The sequence below is a fragment of the Bipolaris maydis genome (genome assembly GCF_028858645.1).
Source record: "Bipolaris maydis strain C4 unplaced genomic scaffold PSV08scaffold_14, whole genome shotgun sequence".
In the NCBI taxonomy this organism is placed as follows: Eukaryota; Fungi; Ascomycota; class Dothideomycetes; order Pleosporales; family Pleosporaceae; genus Bipolaris; species Bipolaris maydis.
Window position 1 is genome coordinate 1,179,697 of NW_027093870.1, and position 18,726 is coordinate 1,198,422.

Below are 18,726 nucleotides of genomic sequence, written 5' to 3' on the forward strand. Positions count from 1 at the left end.
GAAAGAAATTTGGTAATTTGGAGTTTTGGGTGTTGTGGAAAGTAGGGGGTGTTTTTTTTTCCTTTGAGAAACTTTAGATCTTTAGTAGTAGCTTTTGGTTTTTCTTCTTTTCTCGTATTACTCGTTGTTGTTGTATGTTTGGTTAAGGTTTAAAAAATGCAGTGTTGCAAATCTTAATCTTCGGTCCGTTTAATGGGTGACGCAACGTTTAACTTTGATTTCGTATTTGGACTTGGTTGGAGCGTATTTGAAGATCAAAACTGTGCTAGTTGTAGGTTTTGTTGTTAACTATATGATTTTGAGACTAACGATACAAGGGTTTACTCTTCACACCAAAGATGGGGGGGGAATGGTGGGGATACTTGAGTATTGTATCGCTAATGTTATCTTGTTCACAGGTAAAAAAAAACAAAAATCGCGAGAGACTTCAGGAGGTAAGAGAATCACTTTGTGTGTCATCTTTTTACATATTTCATCAACGATGTTCCTGCAGCGAATATAGAGCAGACAGTACGACACCGGTACTTTTCATCACTGACACGTATTCTTAGATGGGAAGGATTTATGAAGAGAGATGGATGTACGTATGCAAGTAAGTCTAATTGTAATTTTGTTTGCTTCATAAAAAAATGTTTTTGACTAGTTATGTACACAGAAAGGGCGGGTGTGCATGAGGATGAAGACTCCATAGCCCCCAACCAACCAACCAACCAACGCTTCTCGATACTAGCTACAGCATCGTTGGGCTATTCCCAACTAATCTACTGCTTCTAGGCAGGGCAAGAAAGATCATACAGCGGGTTAACGCTCATGAGATCACCGCCTGGCTTGATACCGAAGGAAGGCGAAGGGGTTCCCCACTGGACATCCTGGAGGATATAGTAGTAAAGCGGGACGTTGTCCTTGACAAGCTGGCAGACGACGTCTTCCCAGTAGATACGGGCGTTCTGGGGGCTAGCAACGGCCTGGCCGGACTGCTTTCCGCTGACGGGCCAACCGGTCTCGGTGACCCAGACGGTCTTGCCCTTTGCGGCGGCCTGTGTCTTGTGGTAGGCGTCGAAGAAGAGCTGGCTGCCGCTTCCGACGTTGTTGCTGAGGGTGGATTCAAAGTAGGGGTATGCGTCCATGCCGATGAAGTCGACGGCGTCGATGACGGCAGAGTTGGACGCGTTGACGTAGACGGTCCATGTGTCGACGTGGCCGATGGGCTTGCCCTGGAGGGGGGTGCCGCGGATAGCGTCGCGGGTTTGCTGGATGTACTTGACCAGTTCCTGGGGCTGGGCGCCGGCACCGGAATTGTTTTCTATGCCGGTGGGCGTGATGCGGTAGAGGTCTTCGCTACCGACCGAGATACCGACCACGAGGTCTGTGAAGGCGGTGCCGTATTTGGTGATGGCCGCTTTGAGGGCGGCGATTTCGTTGTTGAAGTTTGCTTGGCCGGCTGAGCACCACATGCCGAGGAGCAGCGTGGTTTTGGTGTTGATGGCCGCTTCGATGGCTTCGATGATGGAGTTTTGCGTGCCGTGCTGGATCATGGTGTACAGACGGGCGCTGGTCCAGCCGTTGGTGCCGGGGAGTTGTTTGGCGGCGTTGAATTCGTATTCGAAGTCGACGAGTAGCTTGGGCTGGTCGTTGGCGAATTGGGCGCCATAGTTGAATCCCTTGAGGGCGGCCTTGGCCGAGGATAGGAGGGCCGCCGTGGCCAGGATGGTCGATGAAAGACGCATAGCTTTATGTGTATAGTAGTATTAGGTGTAACGAAAGTTGTAGTAATATACTAGTAGGATATGAACGAGTGGAATTACAACTAGGTTACTAGGGAAAGCCAAAGACGGCGATGAGCGGGAACAAAAGAGAGGGCACGGAAAGCAAATATTTATCTGCCAGTGACGTTTGCCATCCATCCTGGCCTGGGGCGTAGTTGCCCATTGCATGTCCATGGAGGCGACCTAGGCCCTGCTTCCGGACGTGCATTAGCCGCACGGGGCAAAGGCGGATTTAGTGTCCATGCTCCATACCGAATGAGCATCAGTAAATGCTTGTGGTGATCGAACATGGCGCATCACCCCACCCCGGGTTTTTCGATCGCTTCCAATTATGCGGGTGAGAGAGGTGACAGGAATAGAGATAGCATCGAGTGTCTTGCTACCTTGTATTACGACTCCATAGTATCCAACTCCTCTTCTTGTAGCCGTCAAACCCGATTGTTGATGTCATAGGGCTTCTTTCAAACGCTTTAAGGAGGTTGTCTCTTGATCCCGGGTTCCGCTATTAATTAGCCGATGTGGGGAGGCAATACTTCAACGCCTCGCCAGCCTACGTCAAGTGCCCCCTTGTCCTGGGATAAAAATAATCTCTTTTCGACACCGACTACCCGAACGGGGAACAAGACTTTGCACAGATCATGGGGTTTGCCTGCGCAACATCATGTCTTGTGTGTGTGTGGCAGCTGGCGCTGGACTTGAATCGCTTTTTCATCGATATCTGCACCTATATGTAAGAAAGTATTGAGTTTTTCCCGCCACGTGCAACCTTCTTATACGGATTTGTCATGGACACATGGCTTGCTTGTCGTAGCCTTGGTCGACGCGTGTTACTTGGATTACGTTGCATGCATATGGTCGATTTTGCGAGCTGGTTTGCAAACCGTATAATGGCCGGGAATATGGTGACGTGGATAGCGTGCCCTGGTCCGAACTCAGGAGACATGGTTTCTAGCACTGGGCTCGGACTTTGAGCCATGCCGACAACCGTCGGGTCTAGAAGCCGCGCAAGGAAAAGAAGCGAGAGGTAAAGTCGATGATGAAAAGCGAATGGCTTGTGATGAGGAGTTATCCCAAGGCGCATGTGAAGTCTTCTAGTTGTTTGGCTGTCTTTTAGTTGGACTTGGCACTCCTTGGTCCAAACTATACGACACTGCACGACCACAACCGATAGATCAGCATCTATGCGGACGACGGTAGATATTATAGCCAGGCCGCCTCCAACTGGACACTGCTTTACACATGTAAAAATGTGTATAGTTGTGAAGATCTGGATTGAATACCACTAAACACACCGTCCTTGCTTAATCCCTCTCCCCTTAATTTACAGTGATACAGACTTGTGCAACTATCATCCGAGGTATTCGTACGACGACTAGGAGGGCAGGGTGGCGGTGCTTTGCGCATGAGCCAGACGGCGTATAGTGGTATAGACCGCACTACCCGGTCCAAGCACTGGTAGATTGGTAGAGAGGCACGTGACATGGCGAGGCTGCGAGGCTCGAGTTCCCCATATCGGAGTCGAGTGGTGATGGACGGCAGGTCTTGGCAACCCGCTCTAGCGCCGTGTCGCGGCTCATGTTGCCTTGCAGCTCCGTCAAGCTCGGAAACACCAAGTCGCCAACTCAGCTCTGCTACACCACATTGCCATCTGGATACCCGTTCTCTCTGCATTTCTGTGAGAGACACATCTGTAGCCCCAATTCGCGACTTCTGAGGATTTCCCTGCACAAACTCCCGCCATGGTTCGTCTCCCCGCGCCCCCGCTGGAGCTCTTAACTGACATGAGCAGTTCATAGCACGAAGCGAATATGGTAAGTCTCTATAATATCTCCGCTTGTTCGTACAACCGCTAACAATGGTTCTCAGACCGCGGCATCAAGTTGGTTACCCCAATGCAATTACATCCAAAAACCCCGCTCACAAACACAGCACCTTCTCGCCTGAAGGCCGTCTCTTCCAAGTCGAATACTCGCTAGAAGCTATTAAGCTTGGCTCAACAGCAATAGGTGTATGTGCTTCGTTTCGAAATGTTCAAGCCGGCACAGGCTCACAACAACCCCACAGGTAGCAACGGGCGAGGGCGTAATCCTTGGTGTGGAGAAGCGCGTCACCTCCACCCTCCTTGAGACCAGCTCGGTTGAAAAGATTGTCGAGATCGACCGCCACATTGGCTGTGCCATGTCTGGACTGCAAGCCGATGCACGAAGCATGATTGAGCACGCCCGCGTCGAGAGCCAGAACCACGCCTTCAACTACGCCGAGCCCCTACGAGTCGAGAGCTGCACGCAGGCGATATGCGATTTGGCACTGAGGTTTGGCGAGGGTGCAGAGGGAGAGGAAAGCATCATGAGCAGACCGTTTGGTGTTGCTCTGTTGATTGCGGGTTACGATGAGGATGGCCCGAGTCTGTACGTCATACAGTGTAGTCTGGGTATTGGAATTGGGACTAACTGAGAGCCTAGGTACCACGCCGAGCCGTCTGGTACATTCTACCGCTACGATGCCAAAGCTATCGGCTCCGGATCCGAGGGCGCGCAAGCAGAGCTGCAAAACGAGTTTCACAAGTCGCTGACCCTGGCCGAGGCTGAGGTTCTTACGCTCAAGACGCTGAAGCAGGTCATGGAGGAGAAGCTGGATAGTAAGAACGTGCAATTGGCGAGTGTCACCAAGGACAAGGGCTTCAGGATCTATACTGACGAGGAGATGGCCGAGGTGGTCGGAAGGCTACCAACCAACTAGACTTGGGATCCATGTGAAAGCAAAACGGAGTCCAGGCAGTGTCTATAGACGACATGATAGTTCTCGATCGGCTTGTTCGAGTCACGCGAAAATGAAGCAATGACCAAAATTATGGTGCATGTGTGTTGGGGTGTGTAAGGTGTTGATGGTTCAACAATGGAACTGAAGGCACTTGCTTGTTGCGTGAAGTGATTCAAACACAACTGGACATCTTGATCCAACGAATCCTTTTATCTTTTGGAAATAGTAGGGCACATCCCAGGTCGTGATTTGCAACCAAATGTTACTCCAAAAATGGGTAGAGTACAAACTGTCTCGATTGAGCCCACAAACTCAAGGCAATCGTACGCATAGTCGAAAGTCATTACTGCGTAGGCAAGTACGATAGTAAGTTTATATCGTGTCGTCCGAAAATATAGTCAATGTCAGTGGGTGGAAGTCGAAAAGGAAAGTCGCTGCTCGCTGACCACCCGCAAAATCCCGGCGCGCCTCATTCGTCGACTTTCCACCGCCAAGCCCTGCTTCCCGCGCAGCAACGCCGAGCAACTTCAACTTTGTCCACCCTGCCCTTCGTCTCCAACATCGCAACCACACGACAAATCCGCCCAAGATGTCTTCCACATCTTTCCCCCACCATGCCAAGACGCCCGCTGCTGTCGTAAGTCGCTGTTCCCGAGCCATTGAGACGCTGGCTGGCCGGGGGTATGGGTTCGTATGACGCAAACGCTAACAGGAGGACATAGAGCATGCGCAGCTCCTACAAGGCCTACAGGAGTCCCTTCGGTCCCCAGTACGTATTTTCTTGGATTTTCGGCGATACGCGGGCGTGCATGAGGCATTGGGAGGCGTGGTGGAGGGGATTGTGAGAGGGACTCAGGAAGAGGTGGATCGCTGGCGTGATGGAAATACAAATTTGTCCACCGAGTACCCATTTCGGGCAAGGCATAAGAGAACGAGAAAATCGCCTTGCGCACGCACGCCCGAGACAAGCCGATTGCGACTCGAAGCATTCCGGAGCTAACATTGGCGCAGATACACCATCCCTAAGAACTACCACGGCATCACGGTCGGCACCGTCGCGAGATAGTACGTTTCTCGGACCTTGCTCTCTCGCCAACCACTAACCTGCATAACAGCGGCACTCTCGCTGCCGGATTCGGCGGTGTAGCCGGCTTCTTCGCCCTCTTCTTCTTTGCCGAAGTTCCCAAGGTGCGCGATGATATTATGAAGAAGATTCCCGTCCTGGATAAGTTCTTCACACACGAGATTCCTCCCGAGGACAACCCTTTCTAAACACCTCCGCAATCTGCATCATGGCTTTTTTCTGCCTGGGCTCAGTTGTGTTTGGGTGGTGATGTACAACAATACAGGGGGATATGGCATTATATACTAGCGACTGCGTGCGCGCAATAGACCTCTTTTTGTCTTGATGAAATGGCTCATAGTCTTCTTCTGATGTTGCCTTGATGAGTAATCTCTCCAATCTTTTTTTCCCTTTTGTTCTGACTTTGTGACTTTGTCGCCGGCTACCTTTGTCACATGATTGTTCGGTATAGCAATCTGATTCGTTTTGTGTTAATCGCTGGTAAAATTTCAAATGTGAAGATGCTGGTTTTGCGAAGCGTTTGCCATTGGGAATGATATCTCATATCTACGCCAATTGCAGCATATCCCAAGTAGATTCTCATCTATTCAACGCCCCCCTCCCCCCCAACAAATCCATATCCATATCCATCACATCACCCAGAAATTCAATCCCATCTCCGCCCATCTTCGCACCAAAAGAAAAGTAGTCATGTCGAGAAATGAAGAGCCTGGAAAGGTAAAAGAAAACGCAATTCTTTGGGGGCCCGTTTTTGACATGATTGTCCACGTGTGACATGGCGTGATGCTACCATTCTGCTCCAGTCTTATCTAGTGGACTTTTTCCGCCTTGTGTTGGTGGTTGGACAGGGAGGAAGAAAGGTCGAAGGAGCGGTATTGATCTGCGAGGACAAAGTGACAGGTTGGGTTGGAACTGGTTGTGATATTGTACGGATCCCTTCTGTCTCGTGCTAGTGGTGCTTTGTTGTCTGAGCTGGATCGAGGTGTTGAATGAGGGCTTATGAAGTCTGACTTGTGCTATCGTCCGGAAATGATCCGCTGGGTTGTTGGTCTGGGTTTGCTGGGCTTGAGGATGCATCGTCTTCTTCGAGCGGATGTGCGCCTGCATCGAGTAGCATCTGGACTACCTGCTTGTGGCCCCTAGCTGCTTCTAGTGCGCTGCCATCACGTCCACCCTCGAGATTAACGTCAGCACCTGCGTTGAGCAGTATCTGGACTGTCTGCTCGTGGCCTCCAAGTGAGGCTGCTTGTAGCGGGCTGTTGTAATATTCCCATGCGGGTGCATTGGCATTAGCACCTCCGTCGAGTAGCATCTGGACTATATCGTCATAGCCTCTTGAAGCAGCAGATTCCAGTGCAGTACTACAATCCTTGTCTACGGGTGCATCAACATCAGCACCTGCGTCTAGCAGTATCTGGACTATCTGCTTGTAGTTCCGTGTTGAAGCTGCTCCTAGCGCAGTAATATAACGTCCACTTAGGGGTGCATTAATATCAGCACCTGCATTGAGTAGCATCCGAACTATCTGCTCGAAGCCTTCGTATGAAGCTGCTTGTAGCGCGCTGCCATACGCCCCGCCCCGTGCATTTACATCAGCCTTACTGTCAATCAGCATCTTGACTAGCGTTGTGTGCCCTTCGCATGAAGCTGCTTGTGGTGCGTTTCCATACTCCTCAGCCTGTGCATTAACATCGGCTTTATTATCAATCAGGAACTTGACCATCTGAGTATGCCCTTGGAATGAAGCTGCTTGTAATGCATTGCCGAAGTAACCGCCTTGTGCATCGATATCTGCGCCTTTGCTGGCGAGTATCTGAGCGATATCCAGATGGCCATTTTGGCATGCGTAATGCATTGAGGTACACTCGACTCCATCCTTCTCATTGATATCAACGCCTTCTTCTAGAAGTCGCATGATTGCATCGACTAGTCCTGCAGAAGCCGCAAGGTGCAAAACATATATGGGTGGCGATTGACCCACCCACCGTTGTCTGATGGCGGGAACTTTATAGAGCCTGGTGCTATATATGATTTTAGCAGGAGTTACAAGAAAATTTATCTTGTTGAACCACTCTCGAACGCTAAAGATACAGTATCCATTAGGTAGAAGGTTTATTTGCAGCAAAGCTGCAAGATAGTTCCTGTCTTGCTGGAAAAGCCTCTCCAGTCGATCCATAACATCAGGAGAAGGCTCACCAGAATTCAAAATATGGTAGTCGAAGCTCGTATATGCATATATAGCGAGATTGTGACTGTCCAGTCGTTGGATAAGTTCCCATTCGGCGTCAACTGGGTTGCTAAACGACATCAGGTCAATGTACATAAGACAATCCAGACTCAAAATGTTGTGCACAGATTTCAAGTCCAGAAGCTGCCTTCGTATAGCATGCTGTGATTGTCCGTGAGCAGCGGTCGTCAGGAACTCCTGCACTGTGTAGTGGATAGGTCGGATCACTTCGGCAGCTTCCTCCAATAGATTGCCACAAGCTTCAAGAATAACTTCTGGGGAGTCGGGTCGTAAATCTTTTCGAGTTTTACATTCCAAGTCGACTGCAAGAGCGACTTGTAATTCGCAAGTTCTGAGAGGCCTCTGAGCATAGAGTACCCAGGCAAGACATCTGATTGCCAGATCTCTCATGTATGGAGATTGCATTTCAATCCGCTCCAGAATTCGAACGTAGGTGTCTGACAAGTTCTGCGGTAGTGTTTTCAGTGCTTCCCTCACCACCTCATCTTTTTGAGCCTTGCTAGCCTGGCAGAGATTCTCCAGTTGAAGGTTGACCCAAAGAAACCTGTCTTACGTTTAGCCTACAGAAACCTTCAGGCTAGCTGCTGAGCGAAAACTTGCATTCCTTCCGCCTCTTGAACGAGTGTCAAAATAACTTATTCTGTGAAATCATCGCTAGTGATGTAGAGGGTCTTTCCATGCTGCCCAGATCGAAGTTCTTCAACTCTACTGCGCACAATGGTCTCAATATCGGCCGCAACGCTGTCAGCTGATATTTGGATAGTTGGAACGTCTTTTTTTCACAAAGGCCTCTGTAATGTCCGTCTCTCTTCGACTGGTGGCAAATATCTTTACACAATGCGGAGCCGGCATAGTTACCATCTCAGTGATAAAACCGAGGATATCTTCCCGTCTCTCTTCTGGACACTCATCGAGCGCATCAAAAACGACGAAGACTTCAGAAAATTTCTCTGTGAGCGAGAAAAAAAAATTCTTTTTGAACCTAGCAGAGACGGAGAGCGAGCGTTGCGCATGATTTCGGGTAGAGTCTCTGGTATATCTTGCATTCCTTGACAGAGTTGCTTGATCAGTGTGGCTATGATCGTGGTAATGTTTGCCAATCGTTTGTCACGGTAATTATAGTAGGCGAATCATATGGCAGTTTCTTCTCGCAACCCAGCTTCGGCTGTAATGTGTTCTAGGACATGTGAACTTTGCGTTCAATCAGCAAAAGAACTAACACTCGATGGCGGGGTTGCAAACTTACCTGAGCACAGACTTTCCGATACCAGCTGTAGAGAATCAGTGAATTCTGATAGTAAAAGATACACCCCCACTCACGCTTTCCATTGCACCATAAAAGAGATGAATGCGGGCTTCGCATCCATTCTTGGAACTTGGGCTCTTGTGTTAGCCAGTCGCTCGTGTCTCTATGCTTCTTTGCGTATGTGCTCTGATGCACCTCTTCAAAGTCGATATCCGAGGCCCAGGAGAGGAATTCTTTTCTTTCCGTTCCTAAAATGACGGCGTTTTAGAATCCACCTACTAGCAATACACAGGATGCTAGACCTACTTTGTGCAGTGATTCTGGCATGATTGAAGTGCGTGGCCTGTACAGTATGCTAAAGGACATGAAGATGATGTTGCATCTGCTGTTTCATAGACATGAATTCGGTCTCAAACGTGTCCCAATGCTGCCGTTTGAATGCTCTAAACGAGGTGAAACTTCTTCGTTTTCAATTGGAAACAACGAAAACAGAACGTGCGTTCCAGCTAAACTCAAGTATGTTTGTAAACACATTGACGACTGCACTTTCTACAAGCTCAATATCAGCCGCCTGTGAATGTTCAGACAGTGGTACGAGATAATCTTCAAACTCGCAGATCATATCAGTCAATCTGGTAAAGAACTTTGAGAATTCCAAACCAATATCAATAATCACTCGAAGTGCGCCAATGACAGGAGAGGATATGGCAGGGTCTGCCTGTATGTCTATAGCAACGCCCCTCATAAGCCTGCTGATCAGGTCAAGGCCTTTGGTCAAGCGCTCGGCGTGAGGCCTGAAGGAAGACTCATTCTTGTGCTTCTCATCGTAAGCCCGTATTTTAGATAGTAGAGATAGGTCATCGAGTGACTTGATTTCTTCCTCGAATGCCGCGCGCCCAGCCTCAGGGAGTTTCTGCAGTTGTAACTCGACAGACTTCCCAAGCGCTTGATTTTGGGATTTCATCGGTTCTGGAGTGACTCTACTGGATGCAATTGAATTCAGAGCGGGAGAAGATGGAGGAAGAGGTGATTCTGGTTGTTCAAGTGTAGGTGTCAAACCGGGTGAGGCTGGACGGATCCTAGTAACACCTGGTGCTAGCAACGCGCGTGTACGGTCTCGCCTTCGCATTGTGTGTTCAAAATGATGAAATCAACCTCATTGGTTAGATGATTGGAAGAAAAAGCGAGAATTATTTGGTCGTCTCGTGCTTGTTTACGGTTGCGAAAGGGAGGCTGTGGGGTAGCCTGATGGTCGGTTGGCTTCAGCTGCACCCCTGCAGCCCCTCCCAGCAGTGCAAAACCACCTAAAAACATAGCAAAAATGCTGCCCGCTTGCTCCTCACGCTACTCTATCTCTTACACATGGATATCAATATTTAAAATTTCCAGGACTATTGAAGCAAGATATGCGTATTCGATAGCATGAATTTCATTTAGAAATAAGCACGTTGTGACAGAAACACTTCATGTTCTTAATAGCTAGTTTTGGTGGGCAATGGCCGCTTGTTTTGATTCTCCGGTTTTATCGGTTTTGTGAGAGCTTGTGGGGCACGGCTTGCATGGTGGATATGCACCGCCCCAAATACAGAACCAATAATCAAGTGATTGACCTCAGGGCTACCTGCAGGCAAATACATATGTGCACCAGGACTAGGCGCGTGGCTATGCTCAGCTTTGTTTTGCGCCGCAACCCCTTGCCATATTAGCAGTGTGCGATAAAACACAATATCAAAGTAGACAAATTTAGGATAGGGCACTACAAGATAAGAATATCTTCCGGAAAACCAGAACCGATAGGCATGGCTCAAGATGCATTTGTAGCTTCCCTCCTGTGACAACGTGGGAAGAAATGTCCCAAAGGGGTTCTATCTAACTATAACAAAATCGCAACTATATATTTCTCTTAGCTGCTGAAAGCTGGGTATAAATTTGACAAAAAAATGAAAAGACGTGGCTCTGGTCCTCTAGTGCAGTAGCACTGCAATGTACAAATATGGTTAGGTCATGGAACAAGACATTATATTATGTGATTGCGCCTTTCAGGCACCCTTGTCCTGTTTTTTGAAGAGGAAGCGCATGGCTTTTACGCGCTCTTTGATGGTGCGTGACTGGGTGACTTCGTAAAGGGGTTTGTGCTCCTCGAAAATATCGTGCTCGCTCTCGTAATCGACGTGGACATAGGCGCGCTCGACGTCGGCAAGACCTATTTGGAAAGTCAGTAATCGTTTGCACGCGCGGGCATGTGGTTGCAATAACTTACCCTCGAGCTTTCGCTGCAGGGTCTGAGAGACGTCGTGTGTGATTTTGAGGGGCTGGTCCTCGCTCATGACAATGTCGACTTCCACATAGTACTTTTGTCCAGCGTGGTACGCACGGCAGGTATCGACCTTTTGGATGCGCGTGTCGTGCGTGACGACAAGGTAGATGAGCTTGCTGATAAAATCCTTGGGCGCCGACTTTCCGACAAGCAGCCAGACGTGGTCGAAAGCGTTTGCGGCCCACGAGAACAGGATCAAGAGACCAATAAGAATGGCACCGATAGGGTCGACATACCAGACGACGCGGCTACCGACAATAGACATGGCCAGACCGAAGGCGTTGACGATGATGTCGTTACGGTGGTCGATGAAGAAGACATGGACAGCAGGGTAGCGACGATAGATGAAACAGTAGACGCAGAGGGAGCCTTTGCAGAAAATAGCAGTAGCAACAAAGGCAATGGGAATGATGTGAAGCTCCTCTGAGTCTCTTTCACCACCACCCAGAGATCTGCCGGATTCGATCTTGTCAAGTGTCAGCAATTGCTTGATCTTGGCATTGGGAGATACGTACAATCAACTGGATGGCCACAGTAGTCATCAAACAACAAAACATGATAATGCCAATTGTTTCAATGCGCGTCCGTCCAACAGGGTACTTGTACACACTAGGTCTTGCTGCCATGCGGGATGTGATGAGCATGACAACTGAAGATACCAGGTCCATGAAGGCGTCTGCTGCAGTTGCGAACAGCGAAAGTGAGCCCGTGGAGATGGCCGCATACAGCTGGATGACGAATAGACAAAAGTTGACTACGAAGGAGGCGTTTACGGCGAATCGCACCTTGGGGCCGTTCTGGACCTGGTCGAGGGCAGCCAAGCGCTCTTCGTCGCCGCTTTGGAGGAACTGGTCAATGAGGGCATTTTGGCGCGTGTAAAACTTCTTCATGTGCCTGGGCTTAGCCAACGGATGTTCCGCCTTCATCTGCTTCTGTGTCACATCGTCTCGGCGATGTCTACCCAGATCAAGCGGGTCGCTGTTGACAGTGACGGCGGCAGTGTGCTTGGCATCGTTGGAGGAGATACTATGTCCAGACGACAGCTCTTCGATGGCATCTGTACTAGGCTGGGCAACGGCGGCTTGGTCTGCAGACAAGACTTGACCAGCATTGGCTGGGACGTTTGTTTGCTCGGTACCTTGGCCCGGGGATGGGCGGTCAGGTGAAGCTGGGACTATCAGAGACAGAAGCGCTACTCCAGACGCCTGATACATACCATGGGGCTCAGGAGACATGTCTTCCGGAAATATGGTCTGATGGACACGTACGTGAGTGTATGAGCGATCGGCAGGATGTGTTGCGTGAATGGGCTACAACTAAGGTATGCACGCCTCAGAGCCGGGCAAGCAGGCTCTGTAATAAACACCACGATCAACGCCACCAGCGGCGTTCCTCCCGCTCGCCTCCGTCTAGATTTTTTTGCACCCAGTCTGGAGTCATGATGACATGGCCGGATTGTTTGGAGGGTGCAAGATTGTGCGAGGCTGCAGATTGGAGGCGCACGTGTGAGCATGTGGACGCGGAGCCTGAAACCCGCTAAGCATTTACAACGCTTAGTAGCACGCCTTAGGTCAGCTAGTATAATACCGCATTGGGCAAGTATACATGGGCTTAGCCTGATCTTGACACTCCATTACACTTGGCACTTTACAGGCGTCGAAGGTATAGAAAAGGATTGTATAGAGATTCATGTTGTTGAGTCTACAGGGCCCCTTCTGACCGGATCTTGGCCAGGCGGTCTGGAGGGAACTGCCGAGAACCCAAGCAAGGCTTGGTAGTCTTTAGGTCACGGAGAAAGCCAAAAAGCCCCCTCTTATTCCCCCGCATCGGCCGCTTCGAAAGAAGTGGGATTTCAATGGAGCTCGCCGCGTGGACAAGCTCACAGTGTGGACATCCATCTCGTCTTGGCTGTGATGGCTCAAGTTACAAAGCCGCGGCTAAATGTTCCCCCAACGGCCAAACGTGTCTCAAGAGCCGAAAGTGGCTTAGTGCAAAGCAGCGATCGTCACGGAAGGATCCCATCGGCTACACCAAGTTCCACAAAGGGACCACTTCCAACCTCCAGTATTCTTGTCTACTTCTCCACAGGTTTCAAAACTGCAAAGTCACGACATTGCCAAGCGAGTGCCCGAACGGTACTAAACCCACCCGTGCTTGGCTATACGCGTAAACACTGTCCCTACACGTCTCATTGGCCTGCTAATTTCAGCATCGAGCCTCTTCGAACCCCAACTGCTCCAGAAAATCCCATCCAAGCCTCACCCTGAATGCTTCGCACCTCCACACGTCGCCGCTTGTCCCACTCGGTGGAAACGAGACTTGAGCCGCATCACATCTCCACCCCTCCAAGATCGCCCGGACCTTGCCAAGCCCCCAATAGCATGACAGATGTCTCCATGAGCTTCTTGGGCTCGGCGAACCACCAGTCTGATTACAGCCTTGCGGCCTTGTGGAATTGCTTGTGTTTAGTCGACGCAATGCTGGTCGCTCCTGGCACCGTCTGGACCTCCGCCCTCTGGCGTAGCACCCGCCACTCAAGCGGCATCTGAGGCACAGGCCAATGTGTCGAGGTTCCACCGTCTTGGTCAACCATATTCGTTCTAGGACCGTCATGATCAACGTGATGCGGTTAGTGTCTCTCATGCTATGGTAGGTTTAAAGCAGTACATAGTCTGCCATGCCGAGCTTTTAAGTTCCACACCTTCAACTTCAGTTCGTTGGCTTTTGGCTTTAGTTTACTCTTTGAAAGAGTGTGTGTGTCGGATTCCTTTCTTTTCTCCTCTTTTTCACTTCTCACCTTCTCTTCGTCCATCGTCGCCGGCGACGAGACTGCTGGCAAGTCCGGAATTACCGCACTCATTTCTTGTGCTACATTTTTACCCCCTTCATAATCATTACCATGGCCAACGAAAAGCCCCAGTGCGGCAGCGAGGCTGATGCTGCTGCCTATGACTTTCCCCTGCACGTTGCTGCAGTTTGTAAGTGCCAATATTGCGTCATCCAAGCTCCCCGCCTAACACTTTGTCAGTCATTGTCTTCTTTGCTTCCATTTTCGGCGCCGGCTTCCCGGTCGTGGCCAAGAAGATCAAGTGGATGAAGATTCCTCCTCCTATCTTCTTCTTCTGCAAGCACTTTGGTACCGGTGTTTTGATTGCCACCGCTTTCGTTCATGTCAGTACATGTCACTCATAAAGAAAGTTTAGTCAACAAGACTAACACTGCTTAGCTTTTGCCTACTGCCTTTGCATCACTCAACGACCCATGCTTGCCCGATCTTTTCACCGACGACTACCCTGCCCTGCCAGGTGTAATCATGATGGGTTCACTCTTTGTTCTCTTCGTCGTTGAGATGTGGCTGCACGAGAAGACAGGTGGTCACAGCCACGGTGGCGCGACGGGTGAGGCTTTCAACGCAGGACATGGCCCTGCCGCCGGAGTCCAGGCCAACTTCAACAACCCCATTCGCCGCGTCGAGAGCTATGATTCCCAGAGGACCATGGCCCAGCAAAACGAGAAGCGTGCATGGGGCGAGGAAAACACCTACCCAGTCGACAACTTCCCATTCCCCAAGAATGGCAGTGACGAGCTTGATGCCAAGTCTGAGATGCCACCGTGGTTCATCGTCTTCTACGAGCAATACGTGCGCCAGCGCGACGAGATGCTTGCGACCATCAACCGTGCCATGCCCGCCATGCCCAACTACCAGCAACAACAAGCAGCCCAAGCACAGCAAACCAACTCGTACTTTGACGACGATGTCGAACAAGCTGTTGACCCAATGGTCCTCAAGAAGCAGTCCATGCAAATTACGCTTATTGAGGGTGGTATTCTTTTCCACTCCGTCTTCGTGGGCATGACCGTCTCCATCACTTCTGAGGGTTTCATCATCCTGCTCATCGCCATTGTTTTCCACCAAATGTTTGAGGGTCTCGGTCTCGGAACGCGTATTGCCGACGTCCCCTACCCCAAGAACAGCTGGAAGCCATGGGCACTCGTTGTGGCTTTTGGTACTACCGCCCCCATTGGTCAGGCTATTGGTCTCATCACCCGAGGATCCTATGATCCCAACTCCGCCTTTGGACTCATCATTGTGGGTGTCTTCAACGCCATCTCCTCGGGTCTCCTCATCTATGCTGCGCTTGTCGATCTTTTGGCAGAGGATTTCTTGTCCGAAGAGGCATCCCACACCATGACTGGAAAGACCAAGACAAAAGCTTTCATCTTCGTTCTCATGGGAGCAGCTGGCATGTCTATTGTCGGAGCGTTTGCATAAATTCGCTTAGGCGTTTCCAACGCTACGGCAAGAGTCGCAGAGCCTGTGACGAAACTAACACGAATTGTTACGCTTCATTCGCCACTTGAGACTTCAACCGCTGCCAAGCTGCTAGAAACTGAACCAGCAAACATATAGCCTCAGTATACTCTGATACTGGAGAGCTCTTTTTACATTTCCTTTGTGTTCTCTATCCAAGAGATGCCATTAGAGCCATCGAAGGTGGGCGCTAATGACATCTTTTTCTCATGATTATTGTACGAGTATTGAGAGGTATTCTTGACACACGAAACGGCGCAGAACCATCGAACTGAATCTAAAATCTTATAAAATTTGGGCAGCCATTCGTTCTTTACGTGGTCATATGTTCCTAGTGCATAATGTCATCTTAATCCGTTGCCCACTATTACTATGCTTTGACTCCTTGTTTTCTTGTTTTCTATCCATCCATGCATCCATCAATGTACTTGACCTCTGATGCAATAGAAGATGCAAGAAATTACATACTCATCTATCTTACAATACGTGTGCCAAGATGCCAGAGACGGCTAATGTCTCGCTACGTAGTGCCGGAATTACCTTTTATGCCCATTGGGCGACTACAAAAGTGAATGCAACGAGCACTCGGTGAATGCTCGAAAACAGAAAGTACCAAGGATCTACGTCGTTCGGCCTAGAACGAAAAGCAACAGGTCTCGGGGGAAAATGAATAACCCGAAAAGTCAGTGGCTTCTGTCTGAACCACGGGAAAAGCAACGAACCAGAGGTTCGCCTTTGGAAAAGAAAAACAAGAAGTAACGAGCCAGCGGTCCGCCTCGTCGACAAAGAAAGAAAGAAGGACAAGAAAGGTAGCGAGACAGAGGTTCCTTAGCAAACAGGGCAATCCACCAGAGCTTCGCCGTTTGTGCAGAAAAAACAAAGACGGGCGCTACTCATAGTATATGGAAAGAAAAGTGATGTGCTCCAAAACTGAGGTCGAGCCCGGGTCCTTTATACATGTGCTCACGCACATTCTAAAGGCCAGTTTCTTCTCTGCCAATACTTACACAAGGGCAAAATCACAAGGAAAAGGGCACATCCGGACACATCATGCTCCGCAATAGGGTGGGCTCCCTTCCCACCCATCACCCCCCTCAAGGATTGCAATGCCATAACACGATACAAGCAGCGACGAAGGGCAATGGTGATTGCAAATGCCGATACGCCGTTGCGACCGGATAGCGGCATGTCCGGGGCGCAAAAAGCGGGCTCGCGGGCTGCTGGGCGACAGCAGAGTGGTAGAGAGAGGGTATGCGGGAGACATCTGAGGCTAGCTTGGCTGGGACAAGATGTCGCAGGTTCGAGGTATGCCGAGCGTGTCGCTTTGCTTGGCCTTTTTTCTTTCTTTGCCCGGAGTGGGGGGGAATGCTTGGCGGGGGACAGCTTGGGCGGGGTGGAGCGGTTGATAGAGAAAAAAACTGGGGGTGTGATGGTTTCGAAGGGGGACAGGTGTGCCAAGGGCGTTGGCGGTGGGAAGAGGGAAACGGCTGAAACGGGAGGAAGAGGGGGCTGTGCAGGTGTCGCAGGTTTGTGACGCAGAAGGGGGCGGGGCGGATAGAATAACAGAGTTCGTGTTGGGTGTCGCCTGGGGATATAGAGTTGTGATTCTGCTGCTGCTGTTTGCTGACGGGAGGTCGTATGGGAAGGTTGTGGTTGCAAAAATCTTACATTTGGTATCAGAAGTCGTTGATGCGGGATTACTGACCATGTTCGTCAGCAACACCATATTACAGCATGAATTATTGAATCCGACTACGCCTCGCTCTTCATCTCTTCCTGCAACGCATTCCGAACAATCGCCCCGCACATCTTCGCATACGGATTCGTCCTAACGCTCATCTCGCGCGCAACCTCATCGCCATACCGCGCCGCTTGCGCAAAGTCCTTGCTAGCCAGCTCTTCCAGCTCACTTTTGCTTAGGCCATTAAGCAGCGCCTCTGCCTCGACAGCCTTGAGGTACAGATACGCGCGGTGCGAGTACGCTGTGCGCAGTATGCGGGCTGCGTACTCAGATACTGGGTCGGCAGGCGATGAGGCGGGTAAGGTGAGATGAATAGCACGTGAGAGATCGTAGAACAAATCCTCGATATCATGTGTTGTTGCGGAGAAGATGCTTTGGCCTTCTGTTAATGACGCTTCTATGCGCATGCGCCGTAGCATGGCGCGGTTGGCGTGGGCGCTTGCATAGTATGGGCAAGCTGCTAATGCTTTGTTTAGCTGCGTGATTGCGTCGTCTATTGTTTTCTTGTCCGAGTTGCTGGACACATTGCGGACAATGTCGTTTTGCTGCTTCTCGAGTTCTGAGAGTTGAGATGCTGATATTCTGGGATCTGGAGGTAGTGATTTATCGATTGCTGCGGTGTCTCTTGACTTTGCTACTGATGAAGGTAGGGTCTCTGGGTCAAATAGTGCGTTGAGAATGCGTGCGTCATTAGCCGATAAGCTGGTGTTCGGCATGTTGGCGGCCATGGTATGTTGATTGTAGATTGATGATGGTATGTTGAGCGTCTTACTTGGAGGTTGGTAAGACGGATATTTGTCAAGTCGTCAAATGATCAGCTCTGTAATCAGTGTATTACCTTGACATATCGGCGTGCAGATGCTGTTCTAATGCCTACTCGGCTTAACGCCTCGACGCGGCTTTTGCCGGCAAAACGCTGCTACATCACCACACATCACCAAACTCTATCACTCCCACGTCCATTTGATCCATTATCATGTATGGAAAAGAAAAAATCGGTGTACTGGCTTCTCGGTACGCGGTGGACTTCTTTTTTGGCATTGTACACGTACAATCATGCCGGTGCTTCAACAATCCGTCGGATACCAGCGGGCGTTCATTGACGGACACCGCCGGACAAACTAACATTGCTTCTGACGGCCGCTTCACGTGCGCTCGGCATAACCGCTTGGATGACGCTATTTGAGACAAACTTGGTAGCTCACTGGCAAAAGCAATCGGTATTCGGTTTGCGAAGGTAAGTGGACTCTGT

At 50.1% G+C, this 18,726-nt stretch overlaps 8 protein-coding genes across 8 annotated transcripts; 3 read left to right on the forward strand and 5 right to left on the reverse strand.

Annotated features, from left to right (window-relative positions):
• Positions 1-580: 580 nt before the first annotated feature.
• PSV08DRAFT_330392 (glycoside hydrolase) lies at positions 581-1,831 on the reverse strand. Its single transcript, XM_014218783.2, has one exon. It carries the CDS (start codon positions 1,725-1,727, stop codon positions 771-773), a length of 957 nt encoding a protein of 318 aa, XP_014074258.1. The 5' UTR covers positions 1,728-1,831; the 3' UTR covers positions 581-770.
• Positions 1,832-2,490: 659 nt separating this feature from the next.
• PSV08DRAFT_404907 (uncharacterized protein) lies at positions 2,491-3,248 on the reverse strand (the record flags this gene model as incomplete). The annotated part of the gene is made up of 2 exons (XM_066093710.1): positions 2,491-2,987; positions 3,059-3,248. 2 exons carry the CDS (start codon positions 3,246-3,248, stop codon positions 2,491-2,493), a joined length of 687 nt encoding a protein of 228 aa, XP_065948238.1.
• Positions 3,249-3,409: 161 nt separating this feature from the next.
• PSV08DRAFT_330417 (nucleophile aminohydrolase) lies at positions 3,410-4,608 on the forward strand. The gene is made up of 6 exons (XM_014218784.1): positions 3,410-3,508; positions 3,556-3,577; positions 3,633-3,645; positions 3,696-3,774; positions 3,831-4,174; positions 4,229-4,608. The coding sequence occupies exons 1-6, from the start codon at positions 3,506-3,508 to the stop codon at positions 4,503-4,505; spliced, it is 738 nt and encodes a 245-aa protein (XP_014074259.1). The 5' UTR covers positions 3,410-3,505; the 3' UTR covers positions 4,506-4,608.
• A 471-nt stretch (positions 4,609-5,079) lies between these two features.
• Positions 5,080-5,959, forward strand: PSV08DRAFT_330423 (ubiquinol-cytochrome-c reductase complex subunit-domain-containing protein). The gene is made up of 4 exons (XM_014218785.2): positions 5,080-5,163; positions 5,249-5,295; positions 5,538-5,591; positions 5,642-5,959. The coding sequence occupies exons 1-4, from the start codon at positions 5,116-5,118 to the stop codon at positions 5,796-5,798; spliced, it is 306 nt and encodes a 101-aa protein (XP_014074260.1). The 5' UTR covers positions 5,080-5,115; the 3' UTR covers positions 5,799-5,959.
• Positions 5,960-6,607: 648 nt separating this feature from the next.
• On the reverse strand, positions 6,608-10,233 carry PSV08DRAFT_412143 (uncharacterized protein; the record flags this gene model as incomplete). The annotated part of the gene is made up of 8 exons (XM_066093925.1): positions 6,608-6,927; positions 7,087-8,305; positions 8,336-8,406; positions 8,629-8,808; positions 8,841-8,933; positions 9,179-9,352; positions 9,411-9,459; positions 9,586-10,233. 8 exons carry the CDS (start codon positions 10,231-10,233, stop codon positions 6,608-6,610), a joined length of 2,754 nt encoding a protein of 917 aa, XP_065948239.1.
• Positions 10,234-11,143: 910 nt separating this feature from the next.
• On the reverse strand, positions 11,144-12,683 carry PSV08DRAFT_229923 (uncharacterized protein; the record flags this gene model as incomplete). The annotated part of the gene is made up of 4 exons (XM_014218788.2): positions 12,638-12,683; positions 11,937-12,589; positions 11,365-11,887; positions 11,144-11,307 (listed from the first exon to the last, which is right to left on the reverse strand). The coding sequence occupies exons 1-4, from the start codon at positions 12,654-12,656 to the stop codon at positions 11,144-11,146; spliced, it is 1,359 nt and encodes a 452-aa protein (XP_014074263.1). The 5' UTR covers positions 12,657-12,683.
• A 1,637-nt stretch (positions 12,684-14,320) lies between these two features.
• On the forward strand, positions 14,321-15,802 carry PSV08DRAFT_365520 (Zinc/iron permease; the record flags this gene model as incomplete). Its single annotated transcript, XM_014218790.1, has 3 exons — positions 14,321-14,399; positions 14,450-14,592; positions 14,648-15,802. The coding sequence occupies 3 exons, from the start codon at positions 14,321-14,323 to the stop codon at positions 15,692-15,694; spliced, it is 1,269 nt and encodes a 422-aa protein (XP_014074265.1). The 3' UTR covers positions 15,695-15,802.
• Positions 15,803-17,478: 1,676 nt separating this feature from the next.
• PSV08DRAFT_15294 (uncharacterized protein) lies at positions 17,479-18,295 on the reverse strand. The gene has a single exon (XM_014218791.2). It carries the CDS (start codon positions 18,200-18,202, stop codon positions 17,486-17,488), a length of 717 nt encoding a protein of 238 aa, XP_014074266.1. The 5' UTR covers positions 18,203-18,295; the 3' UTR covers positions 17,479-17,485.
• Between the last annotated feature and the right edge of the window lie 431 nt (positions 18,296-18,726).